This window comes from Ahaetulla prasina, chromosome 7 (assembly GCF_028640845.1).
Source record: "Ahaetulla prasina isolate Xishuangbanna chromosome 7, ASM2864084v1, whole genome shotgun sequence".
Classification (NCBI taxonomy): domain Eukaryota; kingdom Metazoa; phylum Chordata; class Lepidosauria; order Squamata; family Colubridae; genus Ahaetulla; species Ahaetulla prasina.
In genome coordinates this window covers 91,128,223-91,150,952 of record NC_080545.1, presented here as the reverse complement: position 1 = coordinate 91,150,952, position 22,730 = coordinate 91,128,223, and the positions used below count along the sequence as shown (strand labels likewise).

At 43.0% G+C, this 22,730-nt stretch overlaps 1 protein-coding gene across 3 annotated transcripts in view; it reads right to left on the bottom strand.

Moving 5' to 3' along the window:
• The window catches only part of SOX5 (SRY-box transcription factor 5), a 623,404-nt gene that overhangs the window by 475,294 nt on the left and 125,380 nt on the right, over positions 1-22,730 (bottom strand). For all 3 annotated transcript variants that reach the window (XM_058191770.1, XM_058191771.1, XM_058191772.1), the window contains exon 3: positions 8,693-8,903. In XM_058191770.1, the coding sequence (XP_058047753.1) occupies positions 8,693-8,903 (211 nt within the window). The remainder of the gene's footprint in view (positions 1-8,692; positions 8,904-22,730) is intronic.

The window sequence follows — 22,730 nt, the reverse complement described above, 5'->3', positions numbered from 1 at the left end:
CCTTCCATCCTTCCGAGGTGGGTAAAATGAGGAGCCAGATTGTTGGGGGCCATAGGCTGACTCTGTAAACCGCTTAGAGAGGGCTGTAAAGCACTGTGAAGTGGTATATAAGTCCAAGTGCAATTGCTATTGCTATTTAGGCCATAGATTGTGGCAGTCGTCAGTCAAGGCATCATATGACTGGATTTGAAGTTACTGTTGTTGTTGTTTTTTTAACAACGGTCATTAAGAAAACACTATGATGGTTAAGTGAATCCTCTTTCTCCCCCCCCCCCCGAAACCAGAAGAAAATGCCAGAAATTGACAAAACCACTACAAATTGCAAGAGGTCAGCCAGGTGAGCCAGTTGTTCACCAAAATGTGATCATGGCTGCATTTGCCCAATGTCCAAACCTTGGAGACTGTCTTAACCCACTATTTACATTCCTACAATACATTGGATCCTAAGCTAACCCAAAAGATTTAAGTTCATATAGTACACACAGCCACACATACACAACCGAGCCAGTTCAGGATAAAGATGACCAACCACAACCAAACGACATGTTGTACGTTAAGTCTTAACCCCAGTTCATAATACTGTGTGAACACGGCCATCATAAATCCTTGTAGTAGCATGAGGGGTAAAAGTTCCCCTCGCACGTATGTGCTAGTCGTTCCTGACTCTTGGGGGCGGTGCTCATCTCCATTTCAAAGCCAAAGAGCCAGCGCTGTCCAAAGATGTCTCCGTGGTCATGTGGCTGGCATGACTCAACGCCAAAGGCACACCAAATGCAGTTACCTTCCCACCAAAGGTGGTCCCTATTTTTCTACTTGCATATTTTACATGCTTTCGAACTACTAGGTTGGCAGAAGCTGGGACAAGTAACTGGAGCTCACCCCGTTAAGCGGCACTAGGGATTCGAACCGCTGAACTGCCGACCTTTTTAATCGACAATCTGAGCATCTAAGCCACTGAGCCAACACAACCCTGAGCATGAGGGGTAACTGTCTCCAAAGGAACACCAGACGATGAACTAAACAAGATTGAAAGAAAGTGAATATTAACATAAGGTATTTCCCTCCCCCACGAAATATTTCTAGTCTTCTATCCCCCAAATCATTATTTTCAGCCAGGCATTTAATGGCTGGATATCAAAGCTCTGGACAAGTTGAATTGGAACATGTACAGGAAATCTCTCTTGCATGTGTTTCCTTTTATTAACCTGTAGTTAAAAGAGACCTCTAGGATACTGAGAAGCCGCCTAGCCAGATACATCGCTGGAGACGTTATGAAAGCTAAGCACAGTTTGAGATCTCTTTCCATCCCTTTGGAAGACAAGCAAGCATCCTTCTTCAAATGCTGCCCATCTTTGCTTGTATGAGAACAAAGGTTCAGATTTTCATTTAAAAAATATATATATATATTTATGGATAGGCTGCGATGGAGAAATGGTGGCAGTCAGAATGAAACTGAACAGAATAACTGAATTGGAAGGGGCCTTGGAGGACTTCTAGTCCATCCCTCAATGCTCAAGCAGGAGACCCTAAATCTTTTCAGACAAATGGCTGTCAGTCTCTTCTTAAAAGCCTCCAGTGATGGAGCATCCCACAATTTCTGAAGGCAAGCTGCTCCACTGCTTGATTGTTCTTGCTGTAAGATTTCTCCTTATTTCTAGGTCTTTAGTTAGTTAGTTTCCACCCATTGTTTCTTGTCCTGTCCTCAGGTGCTTTGGAGAATAGGTTGATCCCCTTTTCTTCGTGGCAGCCCCTGAGATATTGGACCACTGCTAATTGTGTCATCCCTAGTCCTTCTTTTGGTTTTTCCTGCCTGAGCGTTTTCTCTACGTTGTATTTCATTTTGATAAGAGAGGGCTCAGTATTCAAGTCTGCTGAGAACAATCTGGATCTTGAGCCTACCTTCTGGAGTGTTGGCTATTCCTGCCAGCTGCAAATTTGAGGCGTTCCCCCTCTATTCCCTCATCAAAGTCTAATCCATAGAGCCAGCTAAGCCCCAAATTCGTGATTCGTTTGAACTCTCCTCTCTTCAAAACAAGTTCCATCACGAAGAGGAAGATTTCTTTCCTTGTCCATCTGAACGACGTTAACAACCAACAGGATGTGGGCAGGAAGGAATCTCCAGTGCTCCAATCACCATGGCGATTAGTTTTCACTGAACAAATTTAGATGGTCCACACAGCTGACAGCTATAGTTGGATGCTGGCCAAGCCCTACAAGGGATGAAGCTGGACTGGTGTTAGGAATGGTGTGAAGAATTCTGAAGTATTTCAGGGTCTATTTTTAGTTAATTCACCATCCATCATTTATTGTAATGGCACAACGGTGTCTCTAAACTCTTTTTTTTTTTTTAACCACGGCTGTGCCCTAAAACGTTGGCTTCTCTGAAAACTCCTACCTTTTGTGCCAATATCAATTTTCTGGCTAATTGAATCAGTTTTTTAAGGGTTGTTTTTAATATTGTGTATGTTTCTGTTTGTATTTTATTTGGCTGTTCACCGCCCTGAGTCCTTCGGGAGAAGGGCGGTATACAAATTAAATTATTATTATTATTATTATTATTATTATTATTATTATTATTATTATTATTATTATTATTATTATTATTATTATTATTATTATTATCATCATCTAGAAAATGAAGGAAGGGAACGATGAATCGATACGACCATTTTCTCTTCCAAGCTACGGAGGTAGAGGAGAAAAAAAATGCAAGGGAAAACAAGGATTGTTCAATGCAAAACCAAGCCAAACACTGTCCATTTGAACCAAGTACCCCCTCCCCCTTGTAAAGTGTACAGGAAGTCCTCCACTTACGACCACAATTGAGCCCAAAATTTATGTTGCTAAGCGAGAAACATGTTAAGTGAATTTTGCTTCATTTTACTATTTTTCTCAGCACATTTGTTAAGCGAATCACTGAAGTTCTTAAACTAGAAACATGGTTGTTAAGTGAATCTGGTTTTCCCATTGACTTTGTTTGTCAGAAGGTTGCAAAAGGAGATTACATGACTCCCGGCCAATGCAACGGTCATAAATGTGAGTCAGTTGTCAACCATCCGAATGTAAATCAGGTGACCCTGGGGATGCCACAACGGTCATAAATGCGAAAAACGGTCATGTCACTTTTTTCAGTGCCACTGTAACTTCAAACAAGTCACTAAGTGAACCAATTTGAACTAATCCTGTGAGCTAGGTTGAGGTTTCGTAGGAGAGTGACCAGCCCAAAGTCACCCAATGGGCTTTCTTGGATCTCCTCAATCTTAAGTCTATCACTTTAAGTATTGCACCATAATACACAGGACAGGAAAAACAATGATCAAAATCCTGGATACAATTGTGAGCCCTAAATTTTACTCCAATAATGCTGCTAATTTCAGTGGCCTACTTCCCCATCGTTTTGAAAACAGCCACAAAGGTTCATCCACTCGGCATCTTCTCCAGCCTGGCTCCTACCATCCCAAATGTAAAATGCAGTTCCACCCATCAAAATAATATCCAGCTCTCTTCTAGCATTTCAACATTTGGGATCTCCTCAAGGGGAAGCATTTTATAGTTCTTAAGAGGAAAAGGATATGAAGTTCCCGGAATCAAAACTTGGAAATAGCAGGGAAAGAGCACTACAAATTTTCAAACCTGATTACCATTGAAAGCCTTTCCTACTAGGTCACTCTTCTTCTGGATTCAACATCATTGCATTTCATTTTAAGGAATATCTCCAGAGTACAATTGCTTCAGGCAGTTCTTTGATGGAGCCAGAGACCCCCATTACGTTTTGCTTTGGCAAAAGGGCAAATTTATTAATTATCTATTAATTTAGGATAGTCTTAAATTGCTAATCTACTCAAAGACATGCATGGGGATGGCCAGCACTAAGGGTACAGTTCCCTTTCCAATGAAGCTGCTCGGCTAATGTCAATGCAACATATCCTCAGAAGCATGTTGGGCTAATTTTTTATATCATTTATATAAGAAGCAGAAGAACATTGATGCTTCATCTTACATAATAAACATACCGTATATACTCGAGTATAAGCCGAGTTTTTCGGCACGTTTTTTGTGCTGAAAAACGCCCCCTCGGCTTATACGCGAGTCTACCCTTGCAGAGCCGACCCAGGGAGAGGGTTTTTTGCCCTCGGGAACAGCTGGGCCGGCAGGACGAGCCCAAATGCTGCCGGCATGCTTTGCCAGCTCGGCCGGCTCGTTTTGGGGCGGCTGGCCTCCGGCGCTTTCCGCCGCTTTTGATGGCGGCGGCGGCGGTGGTCGGCGGAGGGGCGGGGCGGAGGGGCGTCGACATTTCGCCCCTCTCACTCGCCCTCCTCTTGCCCGCGGTGGGGGCGGAGGGGGCGTTTGTCACCCTCGCCCTCCTCTCCGAAATTGAGTGTGAAGCGGCAGTGGGGGTGGGTGGGTGGGGGGAGGCCGCCGTGAAGTGCCGGCTGGGGAGCCCGAGCCAATCCCGGCCCCCAGCCGGCACTTCACGGCGGCCTCCTGCCGCCGCACTCAATTTCGCCGGAGAGGAGGGCGAGGGTGACAAACGCCGCTGGGCGAGAGTGACAAACAAATAGAGTTCTTCGCTTGGCGTTGTCACCCTCGCCCTCCTCTCCGAAATTGAGTGCGAGCGGCAGTGGGGGTGGGGAGGCCGCCGTGAAGTGCCGGCTGGGGGCCGGGATTGGCTCCTGGCCCCCAGCCGGCACTTCACGGCGGCCTCCTGCCGCCGCACTCAATTTCGGCTGGAGAGGAGGGCGAGGGTGACAACGCCTCCGCCCCCACCGCGGGCAAGAGGAGGACGAGTGAGAGGGGCGAAATGTCGAACGCCCCTCCGCCTCCGCCGACCACCGCCGCCGCCATCAAAAGCGGCGGAAGAAAACGCCGAGGCCAGCCGCCCAAAACGAGCCGGCCGAGCTGGCAAAGCATGCCGGCACTTCAATCCCGGCTCCCCAGCCGGCACTTCACGGCGGCCTCCCCACCCACCCACCCACCCCCACTGCCGCTCGCACTCAATTTCGGCTTTCGGAGAGGACGGCGAGTGTGTCAAACGCCAAGGCGAGAAGAACTCTCTTTATTTGTTTGTCACTCGCCTCCTCTTACTGCCTCCTCTCGCCTCGGAGGGGCGGAGGGGCGTTGTCACTGAATACATCCCAATAAAATGCAAAGGTTTCAAAGCATGTTTTGGAAAAGCAGCGAGGATGGGGAGAATGCTGCCTTGAATGTGAAAGAAACGTGGAAAACTCCAACTACAGTATAAAAAAAACATTTGCACTCAGTACTTTTTATTTTATTTTATTTTTGCCAAGTTTTCCTAGGGTTTTTTTCCCTATGGAAATTGGGGAGGTGGGGAGAAAGAGGTGAAAAGAAAAGCCTCTTGGAAAGCGGAGAAATACGGCAAGAACAAACAATTTCTCCCCGAGAGGGGGCAGGAGGAGGAGGAGGAGGAGAGATGGGGCATTGCAAGCTAGGGTGGGAAGAAGGAGGAGGAAGAAGAAGGAGGCAAAAGAAACCGACCTCGCAGATCAGCAAATTAGCTTTCCTTCTCCAAACCAATTTTTTAAACAACCCGTTCTACCCAGAGCAAATGGCAAATAAGCAGCCCGTTTTGAGTCTGATTATTGTTTCGCGGTGGTTGCCCTCTCTGATCTCCTTGTACATGACAAGGCACCTCTAACCCAGCGCTTTGTGTTTGTTATTGGTAATTCTCCTCTCCCTTCTTCCATTGGAGTCCTCTCCCCTTCCTTTCCGAACGGGGCGGGCGATTTACCTTCTCTGCCTTTTTTATTTTCCTGGAGGTGGAGGTGTATTCCTAAGGATGCCTTCAGTGCTGGGGAAGGAGCCGATCCATGGAGGGGAGGGGGGCGACGCTGCCGAGAAGCCGCTGCTTACAGAGAGCGAAAGAGCCAGGGAGACCTTGGCATAGGTGGGCGGCTGGTGTAAGGCAGGGCAGAACCTTCGACCCGCAAGGATCCCGGGAGGTGGGGGACGAAAGAGAGGCAGAGAAGGAGGGAGGGAGGGAAGGAAAAGAAAAGAAAAGGGGGAGTGAAAATAAGAGCAGTCCGAGCAATAAATAAATATTGCTGGGCTGCTTTCCAAAAATCCTCAGCACGGAACTAAAAGTTGCAAGTGTTTTGTGAGTTCAAACAGTCCCTTCCAGACTAACACGTTTCATTAAAAGATACAAAGTTTGGTAAACTGAAGCTCGCTCTGTCCAATGCAAAAAAATCATCATCATCATATAATAATAATAATAATAATAATAATAATAATAATAATGATGATGATAATGATGATAATGATAATGATAATGATAATAATAATAATAATAATAATAATAATAATAATAATAATAATGATGATAATGATAATAATGATAATGATAATAATAATAATAATGATGATGATGATAATGATAATAATGATAATGATAATAATAATAATAATAATAATAATAATAATGATGATGATGGTGATGATGATAATGATAATGATAATAATAATAATAATAATAATAATAATAATAATAATATTCAGCCGTGCTTTGATGGCAGCCTGGCGTAAAATGGGGGCAGGGGATACATACACGGTTAGGGAAAATAACAAAACAATGTTTTGGGCTCAATTGCAGTCTTAAATTGAGGACTACCGGTACTTGCAATTTGAACCTTATTGGACACTTCATTCCTGGAGGGTTTTTAAAGAACAGACTGGACAATCCTTTGTCTGAAACAGTATAGGATCTCTTGCTTGAGGAGTGGGGACTGGACTAGAAGATCACTGTTAGTTTGGGATATGTTCAGAGCCCACACATCTGATGACATAAAAAAATTGGCAAAGTCATCTCAAGTCACTTTGGCCGTTATTCCAGGTGGGCTTACATCTGTATTGCAGCCCCTAGATGTCAGTTTAAATAAACCTTTCAAGGACCATGTGCGAAGGATGTGGCATGAATGGATGACATCTGGTCAAGCTCGTCTGACAAAAGTTGGAAATCTGAGAAAGCCAGACATAGAACTAATAGCACAGTGGGTTCGTGATGCATGGGAAGATATTCCAGAGGACATGGTGCAACGTGCCTTCAAGAAATGTGGCATTAGTAATGCTATGGATGGCAGTGAAGACAGCGCATTGTATGAGAGTGACAGCAGTGATGATGACGACTGTGAACTCAGTGATGACGACAACGTATATGCGGATAACATCACAGAAGCTGAAGTAGCTGAAGCTCTGTTTGGACAAACAGATGATGAGGAGGAGAACTCCAGTTTTGAGGGATTTTAGCTCTCGTTAGCTTGGTTGCTGTTACTTTTAAAGATACTGTATTTTTGATACCATATTCTTTTTGGGGACCCCCTTTTGCACTTTTATTGTTTTTCGTTCAAATAAATATTCATGTTATTTTACTTGGCTCTATCTTTATTTTTTACATTGACCAGTAGCTGCCTCATTTCCCACCCTCGGCTTATACTCGAGTCAATAGTTTTTCCCAGTTTTTGTGGTAAAATTAGGTACCTCGGCTTATATTCGGATCGGCTTATACTCGAGTATATACGGTAAGTATAACAGAGTCTTTTTTTATATATCATAAGGAATGATGGGAGTAATGTACAAAGTCTACAGATAGATTTGTTTTAACGCAGGATTTGAAAGGCAAATTTAAAAGGCCATTTAGTGTCTTCCAAATGTTTGGGTTGACAGTGCTTACAAATTCTTACTTCTGACCATGTTGGCTGTGGCTGATAGAAGCTGATTTCCCAAATCTCAGGAAGGCATCTTGTTATCTCTCTCTGTTTCAGTTTATAGGCTAATTTACATAACAAATTAAATAATGGTTTAGCGTTATAGGAATGAGCTGCAGAAAAACCTTCCATCTCTACCTCCTCTCCTGGTTCAGACAAGAAGAAAAATTTGAAAAGTTTAGATTAAAACCCAGTCCACCATGATATCAAAACATGGACCAATTATGGTCACTTTTCATGCTTTCACTGAAGCACATCAGATTAAAACCACAGCTTAATTCAGCCAACAGTCATCATTACGTATGGTTTGGAGGATTCATTCTGCCTCAGATAATCAATAATGGAAACTGAAGCTTAGCTATCTTTCTACGACTATGCAGAAGGAAGGAAGAGAAAGGAGAAACATGCCCCTAAGACTCACAACAACTTACGTTTGTCATTGTAACATACACAATACGTTCAACAATCCAGATATTATTGAATTTCCATCATTTATGTGGCCTATAGTGAAGGAAAATGCTGGCCATGAGCTTTCTGGTCATATTTCAAGAGGATTTGAGATTGTGGGAGATAAAAGGAAAGAAAGAGAGAAGGGAAAGATGGACTTCTGCCCAAAACTAAGGGAACCTTGGCAGAATCTGATAGGCACAAGTGTTCTCAGAAGCTAAGCAGGCCCGGAATTGTGGAAGAAAATATCTCCTTACACAGGAAACAATTTCAGAACCATTTGTAGCCTGATCTCCACAATCAGTAGAAGAAAAATGCCAACTACAGAATGCCTGGCACATACTGTAGGAAAAACAGGAAGTTTTTGTTCAACCACACCCTGGATGGCTGTATATTATCAATCACGATGTCCTCTTTATCCATAATATATGAAGGGAAAAACCACAGACATATGTAGACTCATCTTCCTGAATGTAGGGAGTCCAGTTGATCAGAGTAGCAAAGTCAACATGTCTCCTTACCTTCAGGCTCATTCTTGATCATCTCCTCCATCTTCCTCTGTTTGAGAGTGTCTACCACATCTGCTAGGCTTCCTTTACGCCGTTCAGGAGTTCCCAGCACCGTGCTGGAAAACGATTCTCCGCTCTGACGCCCACCTTCGTCGGCCTTCGAGGGGGAGGTAGATGAGTTGTGTGGGGCAAATGAAGACATCACTTTATTGCCATCAACTTCCTGGAAGGGAAAAGAAGGTCATATGTAGTAGCAACTTAGAAACATACAAACACACACACTTGCATGTACACGGGCAAAGAAAAGAAGGAAGATCACTCCTTGAGGGAAGGGCTTGGTTAATTATTATTTGTATATAAATAATAATAATAAAAAATAATAATAAAAAATAAATGATAATAAACTTCTGTGAGTTCCTTGTACTGCAAGGCGATCCAACCGGTCAGTCCTAGAGGAGATCAACCCTGACTGCTCTTTAGAAGGTCAGATCCTGAAGATGAAACTGAAATACTTTGGCCACCTAATGAGAAGGAAGGACTCCCTGGAGAAGAGCCTAATGCTGGGAAAGACTGAGGGCAAAAGAAGAACGGGACAGCAGAGAACGAGGTGGCTGGATGGAGTCACTGAAGCAGTCGGCATGAGCTTAAATGGACTCCAGACGATGGTAGAGGCCAGGAAGGCCTGGAGGAACTTTGTCCACGGGGTCGCGATGGGTCGGACACAAATTTGCAACTAACAACAACATATAAATGAACATTTACTTCAGGGAACCAGTTGTGATGATGGGGTGATTGAAGGGGAAAAAATACAGAAATCAAAGATAAAATAAGATTACAGGATTAAATGAGAAAAAAAAAATTGGGATGAGAAACATTTATATGTATAGCATGTAGGTGTCTGTGTGTATATATTTATAGACACAAACACAAAGAGAAATGAGTTCTCCAAATGAGAACTGTGATGTTCACTAGTTTTCCAATAATAAGGTTATGGATTACCTTTAATTGTTTGCTTCTCTACAGTGTTTAATGGTCAACTTTAACAGATTTTTTTCCCCCCTTTTTGCTGAATAATAATCTATATCCAGTTTGGTTTGTTTTCTTTTATACGGAGTTTAGTATCAGGACAAAGGTTCTTGAAAATGAAACACTCAGATGCTAAATGCCCACTTCTGTTTTGACGACTTCAAAAGTTTTCCCATCGCAACATACCCAGGCCATGTGCACACATGCAAACACTCACACACATACACACATGGATGGCCACAGAGTATGATTTAAAAAAGTGTTAAGATGGTAGCCACGCTGGTTTGACTGAAACACTGGTGAAATGTAAAATTTGTTACCACCAGTTCTGTGGGCGTGGCTTGGTGAGGTGGGAGGGGTAATGTGACTTGGTGGGTGTGGCCAAGTTTAGTTTTTTGTTTTTACTTTTAAAAGCATTTTTTAATTTTTGTAAAAAAATGTTTTTAAAAGGCTCTGACGATCCCAGCTGAGCCGCACGATCATCAGATGCTTTTTACTCTTAAAAGCATTTTTTGCCTTTAAAAGAAAAAAAGCCTCTGACGATCAAGCAACTCAGTTGATCGCCAGAGTTTTTAACATTTTTTTACAACCTCTTTGGCCAAAGAGGTTGTAGAAAAAATGTTTTTAAAAGGCTCTGATGATCCCAGCTGAGCCGCACGATCATCAGATGCTTTTTTTTTACTCTTAAAAGCATTTTTTCGGCAGAAGAAAACATGCTTTTAAAAGTAAAAAAACAAAACTCTGATGATTGTGCGGCTCAGCTGGGCATGGAGGTGGGGCAGGGATTTTTGCTACCAGTTCTCTGAACCAGCCGCCGCCATCGCTACGGGATCGGGTGATCCGGTCCAAACTGGGAATATTTCACCCCTGGACTGAAACTGTCATTGGGACCATACATTAAGTGGCAGTTAAGAAGCTTTATTGCTCAAGCCTGTACACCAGAATCTAGTCAACTAAGGTCGAATACTAAATTGGCACCAGGTAAAGGTTAACCAAAGTCAAGAGGTGTTCAATTGAAGACTGTTTGTGGCAACGTATCGACTCTAGGCTGATGACTCACTTATCTCTGCCACCCAGATCTTTTTGCTCCTCTCCTACATCAGATCTACTTTTTTAAAAAATCCATGTCACACTTTGATTGAGCCTTTCCAGCTGCCACCCTGATTTTCTGACCATTTCCTGCAGACCCCCCCCCCCTGACAATTCCACCACCTATTTCTTTTTTCTTTCTTTCTGCATAATTCAGCTCATTTAGATGTTTCTAATTTATTCTCTTCCTTGCCCCAGTCCCATATCGCTCTTCGGTATTTTTTTTTTTTTAATAATTCTTTTAAACACAAAGTTTCTGATACGTAGATTATCATAACGATGCTTGCAAATGCCAGGCCAAATGAAAAGCAACCTTCTCTCCAATAAAGGTGAGATCTAACTCTCATTAAAGTCACCAAGCATATTCTCACCTATTTTAATAGATTTGACTCTTAATAGCTGCATTCTGGTTTGTTAGATGAAACCATAATTTTTCACACCTTCTGATATTTCAAAGGTTGCTTCCCTCCCTCTGTGCCATCCTTCCCTTTTGGCTCTACGTTGATCCCTTTCTCTTTTTCTTTCTAAATTTTCTTTTAGTTTCTTGCTCTTAGCAACTCTTACACTGCCTGTTTTGTTGGTGGACTATAATTGCCTTCTTATGGTCTTTATGCATAACTGAGGTGAGGCTCTTTTCCTTAAAAAAAACTGCAGCACAATATATATTAAATCTTAAAGTTGCTGTAAGAATCCTTGTTTTAATGGCTCAACGGGTTGGGTTTCATATTTTTCCAGCTTCAGGACACTGTTATCCTATTTCTGCTTTAATTTGTGATTTTTAAAAATAACTTCATAGGGAAATCTGTAAGCTTTTGGGGACTCATATCCCTATAATACAAACTTCTTTTAATAGACCGTTTTATAGAACATAGAATAATAGGATTGGAAGGGACCTTGGAGGTCTAGTTTTGGTGGCACAGTGGTTAGGGGCTACTTCTGCTGACTGCGGCTGACTGCAGTTTGGCAGTTCAAATCCCACCAGGCTCAAGGTTGACTCAGCCTTCCATCCTTCCGAGGTGGGTAAAATCAGAACCCAGATTGTTGGGGGCCATAGGCTGACTCTGTAAAACTGCTTAGAGAGGCTGTAAAGCAGTATATAAGTCTAAGTGCTATTGCTATTGCTTATACAGCACCTGCCCATGGCAGGAGATCCTATACCATTCCAGACAAATGCCTCTTCAATCTCTTCTTTAATACCTCCAATTTTGGAGCACCCATAACTTCTGGTGGCAAGCCGTTCCATTGATTAATTGTTCTCACTGTTGGGAAATTTCTCCTTAGTTCTAGATTGGATCTCTCCTTAATGATCTTCTTAACCTGTTACTTCTTGTCCTGCTCTGAGGTGCTTTGGAGAAGAGGCGGACTCCCCTCTTCTCTATGACAGCCCCTCAGTTACCGAAAGACTGATATTATATCACCACTATCCCTTCTCTTCATAGACATACCTAATTCAGTGGTGGGTTTCAAATTTTTTTACTACCAGTTCTGTGGGTGTGGCTTGGTGGTCGTGGTGTGGCTTGGTGGGCATGGCATGGGAAGGATACTGTAAAATCTCCATTCCCACCCCAATCCAGGGGAAGGTTATGGCAAAATCCCCATTTCTTCCCGATCAGCTGGGACTCGGGAGGCAGAGAATAGATGGGGGCGGGGCCAGTCAGAATTTTTACTACCAGTTCTCTGATCTACTTGAAATTTCTGCTACCGGTTCTCCAGAACTGGTTAGAACCTGTTGAAACCCATCTCTGACCTAATTCCCTCCATAACCTTAATTATGGCAAAAAATAAAGGTGTTCTGCAAGTTTGTCTTTGGCCTCATACAAGATTCCTTTAAACATTTAATTCTTCCATGACAAAATTCACAAGTTTTGGGGATCTCAAGGTACAATAAAATAGTAGGCTCAACTCTCCTATGCTTGCCTATCCTCTAAACTAGGATTTTAATCCTGGCTTCCTTTTGTTTCTGGGAACTACAAACATGATGAATCCAAATTAAGTATTCGAAGTAAGAGCACCCAATTCATTGACACTTTATTCTCAAGTTTCTCCTATTAACATTTAATATTAAGTTTTTAAAATATTGATCTAAGTTTTCTAAGCAAGCAAATGGCAAAAAGCACAATTCCCTTGAAATATCAAAGAAGCAATGCCTGTGAGTTAAACTTGATTCTTGTTTTCAATCAACTTCTTTCTGAGATGCTTCCCGAGGTTTCAATATAACCTACAATTCTGAAAGTCCCCCATCCAAATATTAACTAAAGCCAACCCTGCTCAGCTTCTGAGAACATCTGAGACCAGCTGGACTAGATGGTTCCATTTATTAAGAAGGAAGAAGAATTTATTAGGATTTATTATTTATTAGAATTCAGTTATAATTTGTTAGAACTCCTCACTTATTACTAATAAAAAAATATTAGTAAATTTAAGAATCCATAGATTTGTTCCTTCCCTAAGAAGGAAGGATTGTTCTGACAACAATATTTTTAGTTTATTTTAGTCACCAGCATTAGGAGATGGAGGGATCTGCTGCAAAACCATTACTGTATTGTTATTGCTGCTGTATTACTTATATTTCATTATTGTCAATGACTACTTCAGCTTCAACCACAACAATACACGAGCAAACAATAGATAAAAACTTAAGGTAAACCGCTCCAAACTCGATTGTGGAAAATACGATTTCAGCAACAGAGTGGTCAATGCCTGGAATGTACTACCTTGCCTCTGTGGTTTCATCCCCAAAACCCCAAAATTTTAATCTGTCTACTGTTGACCTCACCCCATTCCTACGAGGTCTATAAGGGGGCATGCATAAGCGCACCAGTGTGCCTTCGGTTTCTGTCCTAATGTCCCCATTTTATTTGATTCCATTTCATGTATTCATAATCACGTTTATATTTATATCTGTTATTTTATATATGCTTGACAAAACAAATAAATAAAAATAAAGTAGTAAAAGTAGCTATTAGTTTTTAAAAATTCAAAATTATCAGTGAAAGAAGGAATCCCATTAATAAATGAAAATGAAAATCAGAAATAAATCACAAATTTTATCAGGGCTTCAGTCTTTCTTTCTTTCTTTCTTTCTTTCTTTCTTTCTTTCTTTCTTTCTTTCTTTCTTTCTTTCTTTCTTTTCCCTCACTCCTAATCTTCCCCCCTGAAGATACTTGTTCTCATGCTTTAATTAAAACATTCCCATGTTTTAATTATTCTCTATTAATTAAAACATTAATTAATTAAAACATTCCCATGTTTTAATTATTCTGTGTTCTATATTCTATGTTCTGTGCTCATGCTACTGGCTTTTCCACCTTCGTGTCTTCCTGTTTCTACCCACAGATTTATGAGGTTAACATACATATACATATATTGATACATATTGATGTACACATACATATAGCATACTTAAACTTATCAAGTGTTGGGATCATTTACTTTTCGCTATTGTGAATCCCACGCGAATGAATGCTACTGGAACATGCATACAATCATTATTTTTTAAAAAGCAAGATGGAGGGAGACAATTTAGTACCCCCCACTTTTTTTTTTTTGTAAACCATTCCTGTACTTACCACCATTCCCAACATGGATCCTTACATTCTCAGTTCAAAGGAGAACAGAATTTTCATTGGAATGGCCATAATATTTCTCAGAACCAGAGCCCCACTCAAGAAGGGTCCATCGGGAAATAATCCAACAGGAAGTTGCTATTCTTATTCTCGGAGAGGTTTCCCACCAACTACAATACATCCCTCTTCTAAGGTTAAAGATAAAACAGTTTTCGGCTCTTTCCTGCTGAGGTCAATAATCTTCCTTTGTTAATCTTGATGAAGCTTTGCTTAATCTATTCTCTCTCTCTACACACACACACACACACACACACACACACACACACACACACCTGTCATCTTTCTAAAGTCATCTCATTCAACAATAAAGTTTTACTTGCTGTGGATGTTTTCTTTCTCTCTTTCTTGGTACCCCATCCACAAAATTCATATTTTTCCCGCAAGTTTTTTGTCGGAAATGTGTCATTATTTCAATGGTGTGCATGCATCAGCAGGGGAAAGCTTATGCCCATACTGCTCCTACTTCCTATCTAAAGAGATGCTTATTCTAAACTAATAGTAATAAGAGACTCATGGAGATTCTCAGTCATCCAGATCAGGGGTCTCCAACCTTGGCAACTTTAAGCCTGGAGGACTTCAACTCCCAGAATTCCCCAGCCAGCTTTGCTGCTTTGCTGGCTGGGGAATTCTGGGAGTTGAAGTCCTCCAGGCTTAAAGTTGCCTAGGTTGGAGACCCCTGATCCAGATCATAGTTGTCCCGACGGCACAACTGGACTTTCTTGGGGTTTTTTTTTCCTTTAAAAATGTTTCATTTCTCATGCAGGAATTTTTTCAGTTCTGAAGTGAAATGAAGTTTCTTAGACGGAAAGCAAAACATTTTCAAGGGAAAAAAATAAAAAGTGTAGTTGCCTTTCGGAAAAGCACCTTTGGGATAACCAAAACTCACTTTTCTAGAATAAGCATCTCTTTAAAAAAAATATCAATGTATTAATTTGATTTTATCAATTGTTTTGATTTTTGTGGAAAGAAAAACCAGCTATTAAAAAGAGCTTTACATATCTGAAAGCCAAACTGTGGTTTAAAGAATGCCGTCTTTAGCTAACAACATTTGGGAATACCTTGAAACTAGTATCCCTTTTCCCTGGATCAAACATTAGCTGAAGACAGCAGCTGTGTATTCCAGGGGGAGAAAAAGTAGCTGCTTTTAAGATGATCCCCATAGGAGCTACAAGTGTCCCTGCGCGCACACAATCAAGCTCTGCATCCAAATAACTTTCATTAAAATGTAATTTTTATTTATTTGATTTATATAGATGCCCGTCTCACTTTTACATGATTTTAAGCAACTTACAATCAAATAAATAAGACACATTGGATACCACTACACTACACTATCTATCTATCTACACTATCCCTTTTTCTAAGCTGGTGCGCAGGGGTGAAATCCAGCAGGTTCTGCAGAACTGGTAGCAGAAATTTTGAGCAGTTCGGAGAACCGGCAAATACCACCTCTGGCTGGTCCCAGAGTGGGGTTGGAATGGAGATTTTGTAGTATCCTTCTCCCAGAGTGGAGTGGGAATGGAAATTTTGCAGTATCCTTCCCCTGGAGCGGGATGGGAATGGAGATTTTGCAGTATCCTTCCCCTGCCACGCCCACCAAGCCACACCCACCAAGCCATGCCCACAGAACCGGTAATAAAAAAAATTGGATTTCACCACTGCTAGTGCCTTAGCCAGAAGTGGTATTCAGCCAGTTCAAACCTGTTCAGGTGAACCGGTAGTAGCAACCTGTGGGTGGTGCAATCCCGTCCTATAGCGCTGTGGTTTTGATGCCATATGCATGTGTAGACGGCACACACGAACGAGCAAATTCCTGTGTTGTTTGACGCCGCACCTATACACAAATGGCGTGCGCACACTTCCGATGCTGGGCGAACCACTTTTGATAGAATGTGAACCCCACCTCTTAGCCACTAGACCAGCGGTTCTCAACCTGTGGGTCGGGACCCCATTGGGGGTCGAATGACGATTTGCCAGGGGTCGCCTAAGACCATCGGAAATATGGGAAGTATACTTGCGAGTCGAAGAATCGCGTTCCAATGGTTGACTCCACAAGCCAGCTGCAGGCTCTTCAAATCGCTAGCCAAATTCAGCTTCAGGCGCGATGAATTAAAAAAGTGAGAAATCTTTGCTCTGATGTCTCCCTCTCAAGCCAGCTGCAATCACTCCCAATCGCTAGCCTAATCTGGCTTCAGGCGCAATAAACTTAATAGGGGAGGAGTCTCCGCTTTAATGCCTCCGTCCTCAAGGCAATCGCAAGCAGTTCAGATCGCTAGCCAATACGGCTTCAGGCGCGATAAATTCAAAATGAAAATAATTTTACGGTTGGGGTCACCACATCATGGGGAATTGTATTAAAGGGGTTGCAGCACTATAAAGGTTGAGAACCACTGCACTAGACCAAATTGGCCCACCTTTCTACCCAACTCCTGGACCACAGTTGCCTTATTGATCTGTTATATTACTGCAGCTGGATTTGCAGAGTTGTACTTCATCTTAAAAAAAATAATATTCTTGATGTGAGATAATAAGGGGATAAAAGTGATGCGCACGTGTAGGCCACTGGCATCCCTCCCAAAATGTTGGCTTTAAGATACGTAAGGTATCAAATCCCTAAACTCAAGTCAGTCTGAAAGCTGAAGTCCAAAATATGTAAAGGACTCCCATAACCTCCTTCATTCTAAGATTGAGCTCTAAAGAGTTCTGCCACTTACTGTTCTCACCGGGCATTAAAGTGACATTGTAAAATATGCAAAAATTGCAGGAAAACTCTGAAATTCAATACCGGCATCCTCTTTCAACATCCGGCTCTGCATCTTTACACGCGAGCTTGAAGCAAGGAATAGAGGTTATTCCTTCTTCCCCGAAGACCACCAGCAAACACTTTGAAACCGCAAATTATAGCTTCGGAGCCACCAATGAATTTAGGAGAAGCTTTCTCTTCCCCAACTGTCCCCTCCACTACTCACCCACAAACAGACTGAGCTCCGAACTGTTCTGTTGACCTGCTGAGCTAATTCAACTGCCTGTATTTGTGTAATTATAAGCCAGAAAGCTAAAATGTTACTGCCTGTCTGAGGACCATAATGAATGGATAGGCAGGTTTTGGGGGAACGGTCTTGGAGGTCTCCATGTCAGGGAGGGGAGAGGAGAGGAGAGGAAATGTAGGATGGGTTTTCCATTTAGGACAATCCGTGAGAGGAAGCACAAACGATCGGTTCTGTTTTTTTCAAACCTGAGCCATTGTTTAGTTACAGGGGTGGGCTTCAAAAATTTTAGTAAGGGGTTCTCTGCCTGGTGGCTGGATAGGCGTGGCCATGGTAGGCGTGGCCTAGTCTGCCTCCTGCATCATGGCAGGAAGGAGGCATTTTTGCCCTCCCGGGGCTCTGGAGGCTTTCCTCGAGCCTCCAGGAAGGCGAAAACAGCCTCCCCAGGCTCTGGAGGCCCTCTGGAAACTCTGGAAATGGGCCCATTTCTGGCCCTTCCCGAACTTCCGGTAGGCCTGTTTTTCGCCCTCCCCGAGCCGCCAGGTGTGCCCTGCACTTGCCTGCATCTAAAACAGGCCGCGTGGAGACTCCTAAAAGGGGAGGGGTGGGCGGGGCCAGCCCGGAGTGGGATTTCGGAGTTCTCCAAACTGCACAGAATCTTAGCTAGAGGTTCTCCCGAACCCCTGAAAACCCCCAGCAGCCCACCCCTGTTTAGTTAGTATAAATTGTTTAGCTAATTCATAAATAATCAAGCAACAGTATGCAGGTCTCTAAAGCTGCACATGGTTAGCAGTCAGAGGTCCATTGTAGGAGAACTTCTGTGCACAGAGCAACCCACAACACTGTTGCATCCCACGGTAAAGAAAAATCCATGTGCTTCTTCTCTGAAGGAAAACTTAGCATTTCTTAAATGACGGGAGAGTTAACATTGTCATTATTTGGACACTAAGATTATTACAAGTAGTCCTCACTTTACGACCACAATTGAGCGAAAAATTTCCATTGCTAAGCAAGGTAGCTGTTAAGTAAGTTGCATCCCATTTTACAACCTTTTTTGCCACAATTGTTAAGTGAATCATGCAGTCATTAAGTGAATCATGCAGTTGTTAAATGAATCGTGCAGTTGTTGAACGAATCTGACTTCTCCCACTGACTTTGCTTGTTTGAAGCGAGTTAAGAAGCTCACAAATGGTGATCACATGACGACCTCAAGACTCTGCAACCATCAGAAATCTATGCCGACTGCAAAAAGCCTGAATTTTGATCATGTGACCATGGAGAAGCTTCAATGGTCATAAGTGTACTGTCACTAAGAGAATGGCTGTAATTCAAGGACTACCTGTGTGCTGTTTAGCATATTGGTGAATTGGAACCACAGGTGAATCGTAATATGAATAAATGGCTTCCATTAATGCTGCTGTCCAACGCTGCTGTTTCTCTTTCTCTTTTAAACTTTTGCCAGTTTCCCTTATCAATTTCTTTTCTTTCTTTCTTTTTATATGCATCCTAATAAACACGGATGCATGCGTTCCCTTTTTGGATCAAAACAAATCCATGCCGCTCAGAAGGTCAGCTTTTTGATCCTTTCAATACACAACCATCGGGGCACTTAATGGCAATTCCAAGGCACCTTAGTATTGTAACATCCCATTGTATTAAAAACAATCTAGGCTTTTCTGCATCTGTAAACAGGACCTAAGGTCACAACTGGGACAAAGGCTAGAGTTCCGAATGCAATTTACCAGGAAGGAAAGTAATATTCACAAACGAACAGAATGAAGTGATTTTAAAATGAGAAATTCTTTATGAAATATAGATGCTTTTCACAAGCTTAGGCAGGTGGGCCAGCAATGGCACTATCAGGAAAATGATAGCCTTAATAGAATTATCCATGGCCTGGTACCCTCTTGCTTTTCACAAGAGGTTCCAAAGAGCCACGGTGGTGCAGTGGTTAGAGCGCAGTACTGCAGGCTACTTCTGCTGATCACTGGCTCACAGCAGTTTGGCAGTTCGAATCTCACCAGGCTCAAGGTTGACTCCGCATTCCATCCTTCCGAGGTGGGTAAAAATGAGGACCCAGATTGTTGGGGGAAATATGCCAATTCTGTAAATCTCTTAGAGAGGGCTGTAAAGCGGTAAGTTTAAATGCTATTGCTATTGTTTAGATTACTGCACCGTGTAATACATGGGACTGCCCTTGAAGACAGCTTGGTATAAAATATCACAAGAGAGCCGATTTACTAGAATATGAAGAAATCACGTTAATTTTTTTAGGGTTGTCATAGGATTCTGGTCTGCTTTTGATTCCATCCTCAAGGTTCTGATATTTGCCTTCATGACTGGAAAGCATGGAGTCTGAAGGAATATCTTTCCATGCGATCCTGCCGACATCCAATGATTATTTTGGGATCAGCCCAGGTCACCCGTGCTGGCAGAGGGGGCATTCTATGGACACCGTCAGCCAAGGAATTCTGGTGGGTGAGATCCAGGAGAAGAGCTTTCTCTGCTGTGGCCCCCACCCTTTGGAATATCATATCTCCCCCCACCCACCAAAGTAGATCTGCACGAAACATACTGACCTTCTATGAAGGCCTGGTTCTGCCAGCCAACCTTGGGCCCCAATCACTCTGAAGATGGTTAGCAGGGGTGGGCTGCTGGGGGTTCGCAGGGGTTCGGGAGAACCTCTAACTAAAATTCTGTGCAGTTCAGAGAACCCCACAAGTCCCACTCCTGGCTGGCCCCACCCATCCCTCCCCTCCCAGGAGTCTCCACGCAGCCCATTTTGGATGCAGGTAAGTGCAGGGCGTGCGTGGAGGTTCGGGTAGGGCGAAAAACGGGCCTACAGGAAGTTCGGGAAGGCTGGAAAGTCCTGAGCCTCCAGAGCCTGGGAAGGGCAAAAATGCCCCCCACCCCCGCAAACACACACCTTGGTGCAGGAAGCTGACTAGGGCACACCCACCTTGGCCACGCCCACCCAGCAACCAGGCTGACTAGACCACGCCCACCATGGCCACGCCTACCTAGCACCCATTCCCCTTCCAGTCTACAGAGGGTCTCAAAAAAAAAAAAGAAAAAGAAAATAAAAAGGCAGAGTAAGTGCTTGAGTTGGGGAACTTGTCTTTTAGTCGTTGGGGTACAGCTGCTGGTATCTCTCACCTGCTGGTTGAAAGTATTGGGAGTTTAGCAAATTCTAGATCTCTCCATCCGGTGGGATACACCAGGGGGGGGGGTCTGCAAACTTGGCTCTTTTAAGACTTGTGGACTTCATCTCCCAGAATTGAAGAACTCCCAGAACTCTGGGAGTTGAAGTCCACAAGTCTTAAAAGAGCCAAGTTTGCAGACCCCTGGGATAGATTAAACAAAATGATGAGACATCTGTCTTTATCTCTTGTCTGTGCTGTAGTTCCCCCATCTATTCTCTTTCATAACACAAAATATCCCCCCCCCTCACTTCTCCCTTCCTCGCTTGCTATGTTTGTGTATTTCAGTGGTGGGTTTCAAAAATTTTTACTACTGGTTCTGTTGGCACGGCTTGGTAGGCGTGGCATGGCTTGGTGGGTGTGGCAGGAGAAGGATACTGAAAAATCTTCATTCCCACCCTACCCCAGGAGAAGGTTATTGCAAAATCCCCATTTCCTCCTGGGACTTGGGAGGCAGAGAATAGATGGGGGTGGGGCCAGTCAGAATTTTTACTACCGGTTCTCCGAACTATTCAAAATTTCCGCTACCGGTTTTTCAGAACTGGTCAGAACCTGCTGAAACCCACTTCTGGGGTGTGTGTGTGTGTGTGTGTGTGTGTGTGTGTGTGTGTGTGTTCCTAGCTTGGTTGTTTTAGAAAGTTATCTTGTCACATTTTAGCTCCCTCAATTTTTTTTCTGCTAATGATTTCCTGAAGACCCGGTTATAATTCCTCTGCTTTGCATCTGAAATCCCTCCAATTTGTTGACATCGTTTGAGAAGCCCAGGCCAAACACAGTATTTTACATCCAATCTGACCAGAAGCGATGAAGAGGAGGACAATTACCTCCTTTTCTCCTTTATCTATGCCTCAGAAGAAGTTTGCATCTAATTTGTTCTGTCATACCTAAACCTTTTTCACCATCACTCTTTTTTTTTCCCAAGCGATTTCTTCCCTCTGATTATCTCGGCTTTGCATTATTATTCTTTTTGTCCCTTATCTGCATCGAAGTGTAATTTTACCAGCACAGTCTCATTTCATAATTCCAATGATAAACATAGCTTTAACCTCTCTTCTTATTATTTCTATCTCCTGACTGGTGATGAATTTGAAATGGAAGTAACCTTTAAAAAAACAAAACTATTTCCACCCCCCTAAGGCTGTAATGGCTAATCTTTTGCCATTGCGTGCCAGAAGCGTGGGGGAGTGTGGGGGGGTTGCACATATGTGCGTGCCCACACCCATAATTCAATGCACACCGCACACCACGCATGTGCACGAGACCCCCCCCCCACACGACCCCACGCTTTTGGCACGTGATGCAGCGGTGGGTTTCAAAAATTTTTTACTACCGGTTCTATTGGTGTGGCTTGGTGGGCGTGGTAGGGGAAGTACTGGCTTAAATAGGGTTTTTAAACATGGATTTTATTGGGGTTTATTTTATATTTTGTATTGTATTTTAAATTTAGGCTATATTGAATAAGTTTTTTAAATAGTGTTTTTATTGTAATGTATTGTATTATTTTATCTGCCTGTTCACCGCCCTGAGTCCTTCGGGAGAAGGGCGGTATAAAAATTAAATAATAATAATAATAATAATAATAATTATTATTATTATTATTATTATTATTATTATTATTATTATTATTATTATTATACTGTAAATTCTCCATTCCATCTCCACCCCAAGGGAAGGTCACTGCAAAATCCCCATTTCCTCCCAATCAGCTGGCCCTCCGGAGGCTGGAAATGGCCCGTTTCCCAACTTCCTGTGGGCACAGAAGGCCCAAAAATAAGCTGGCCAGCGCATGCGTGCATGCTGGAGCTGAGCTAGGGCAATGCTCACGTACCCACAAATATGGCTCCATGTGCCACCTGTGGCACACGTGCCATAGGTTCGTCATCATTCCTTGACCGGGACTCCTTACGCACGGTCACTCATGCCCTCGTTACTTCCTGCCTGGACTATTGCAATGCTCTCTAGATGGGGCTCCCCTTGAAGAGCACCAGGAGGCTCCAGCTAGTCCAGAATGCAGCCGCGCGGGTGATAGAGGGAGCACCGCGTTGCTCCCATATAACACCTATCCTGTGCAGCCTGCACTGGCTGCCGGTAGCCTTCCGGGTGCAATTCAAGGTGTTGGTTA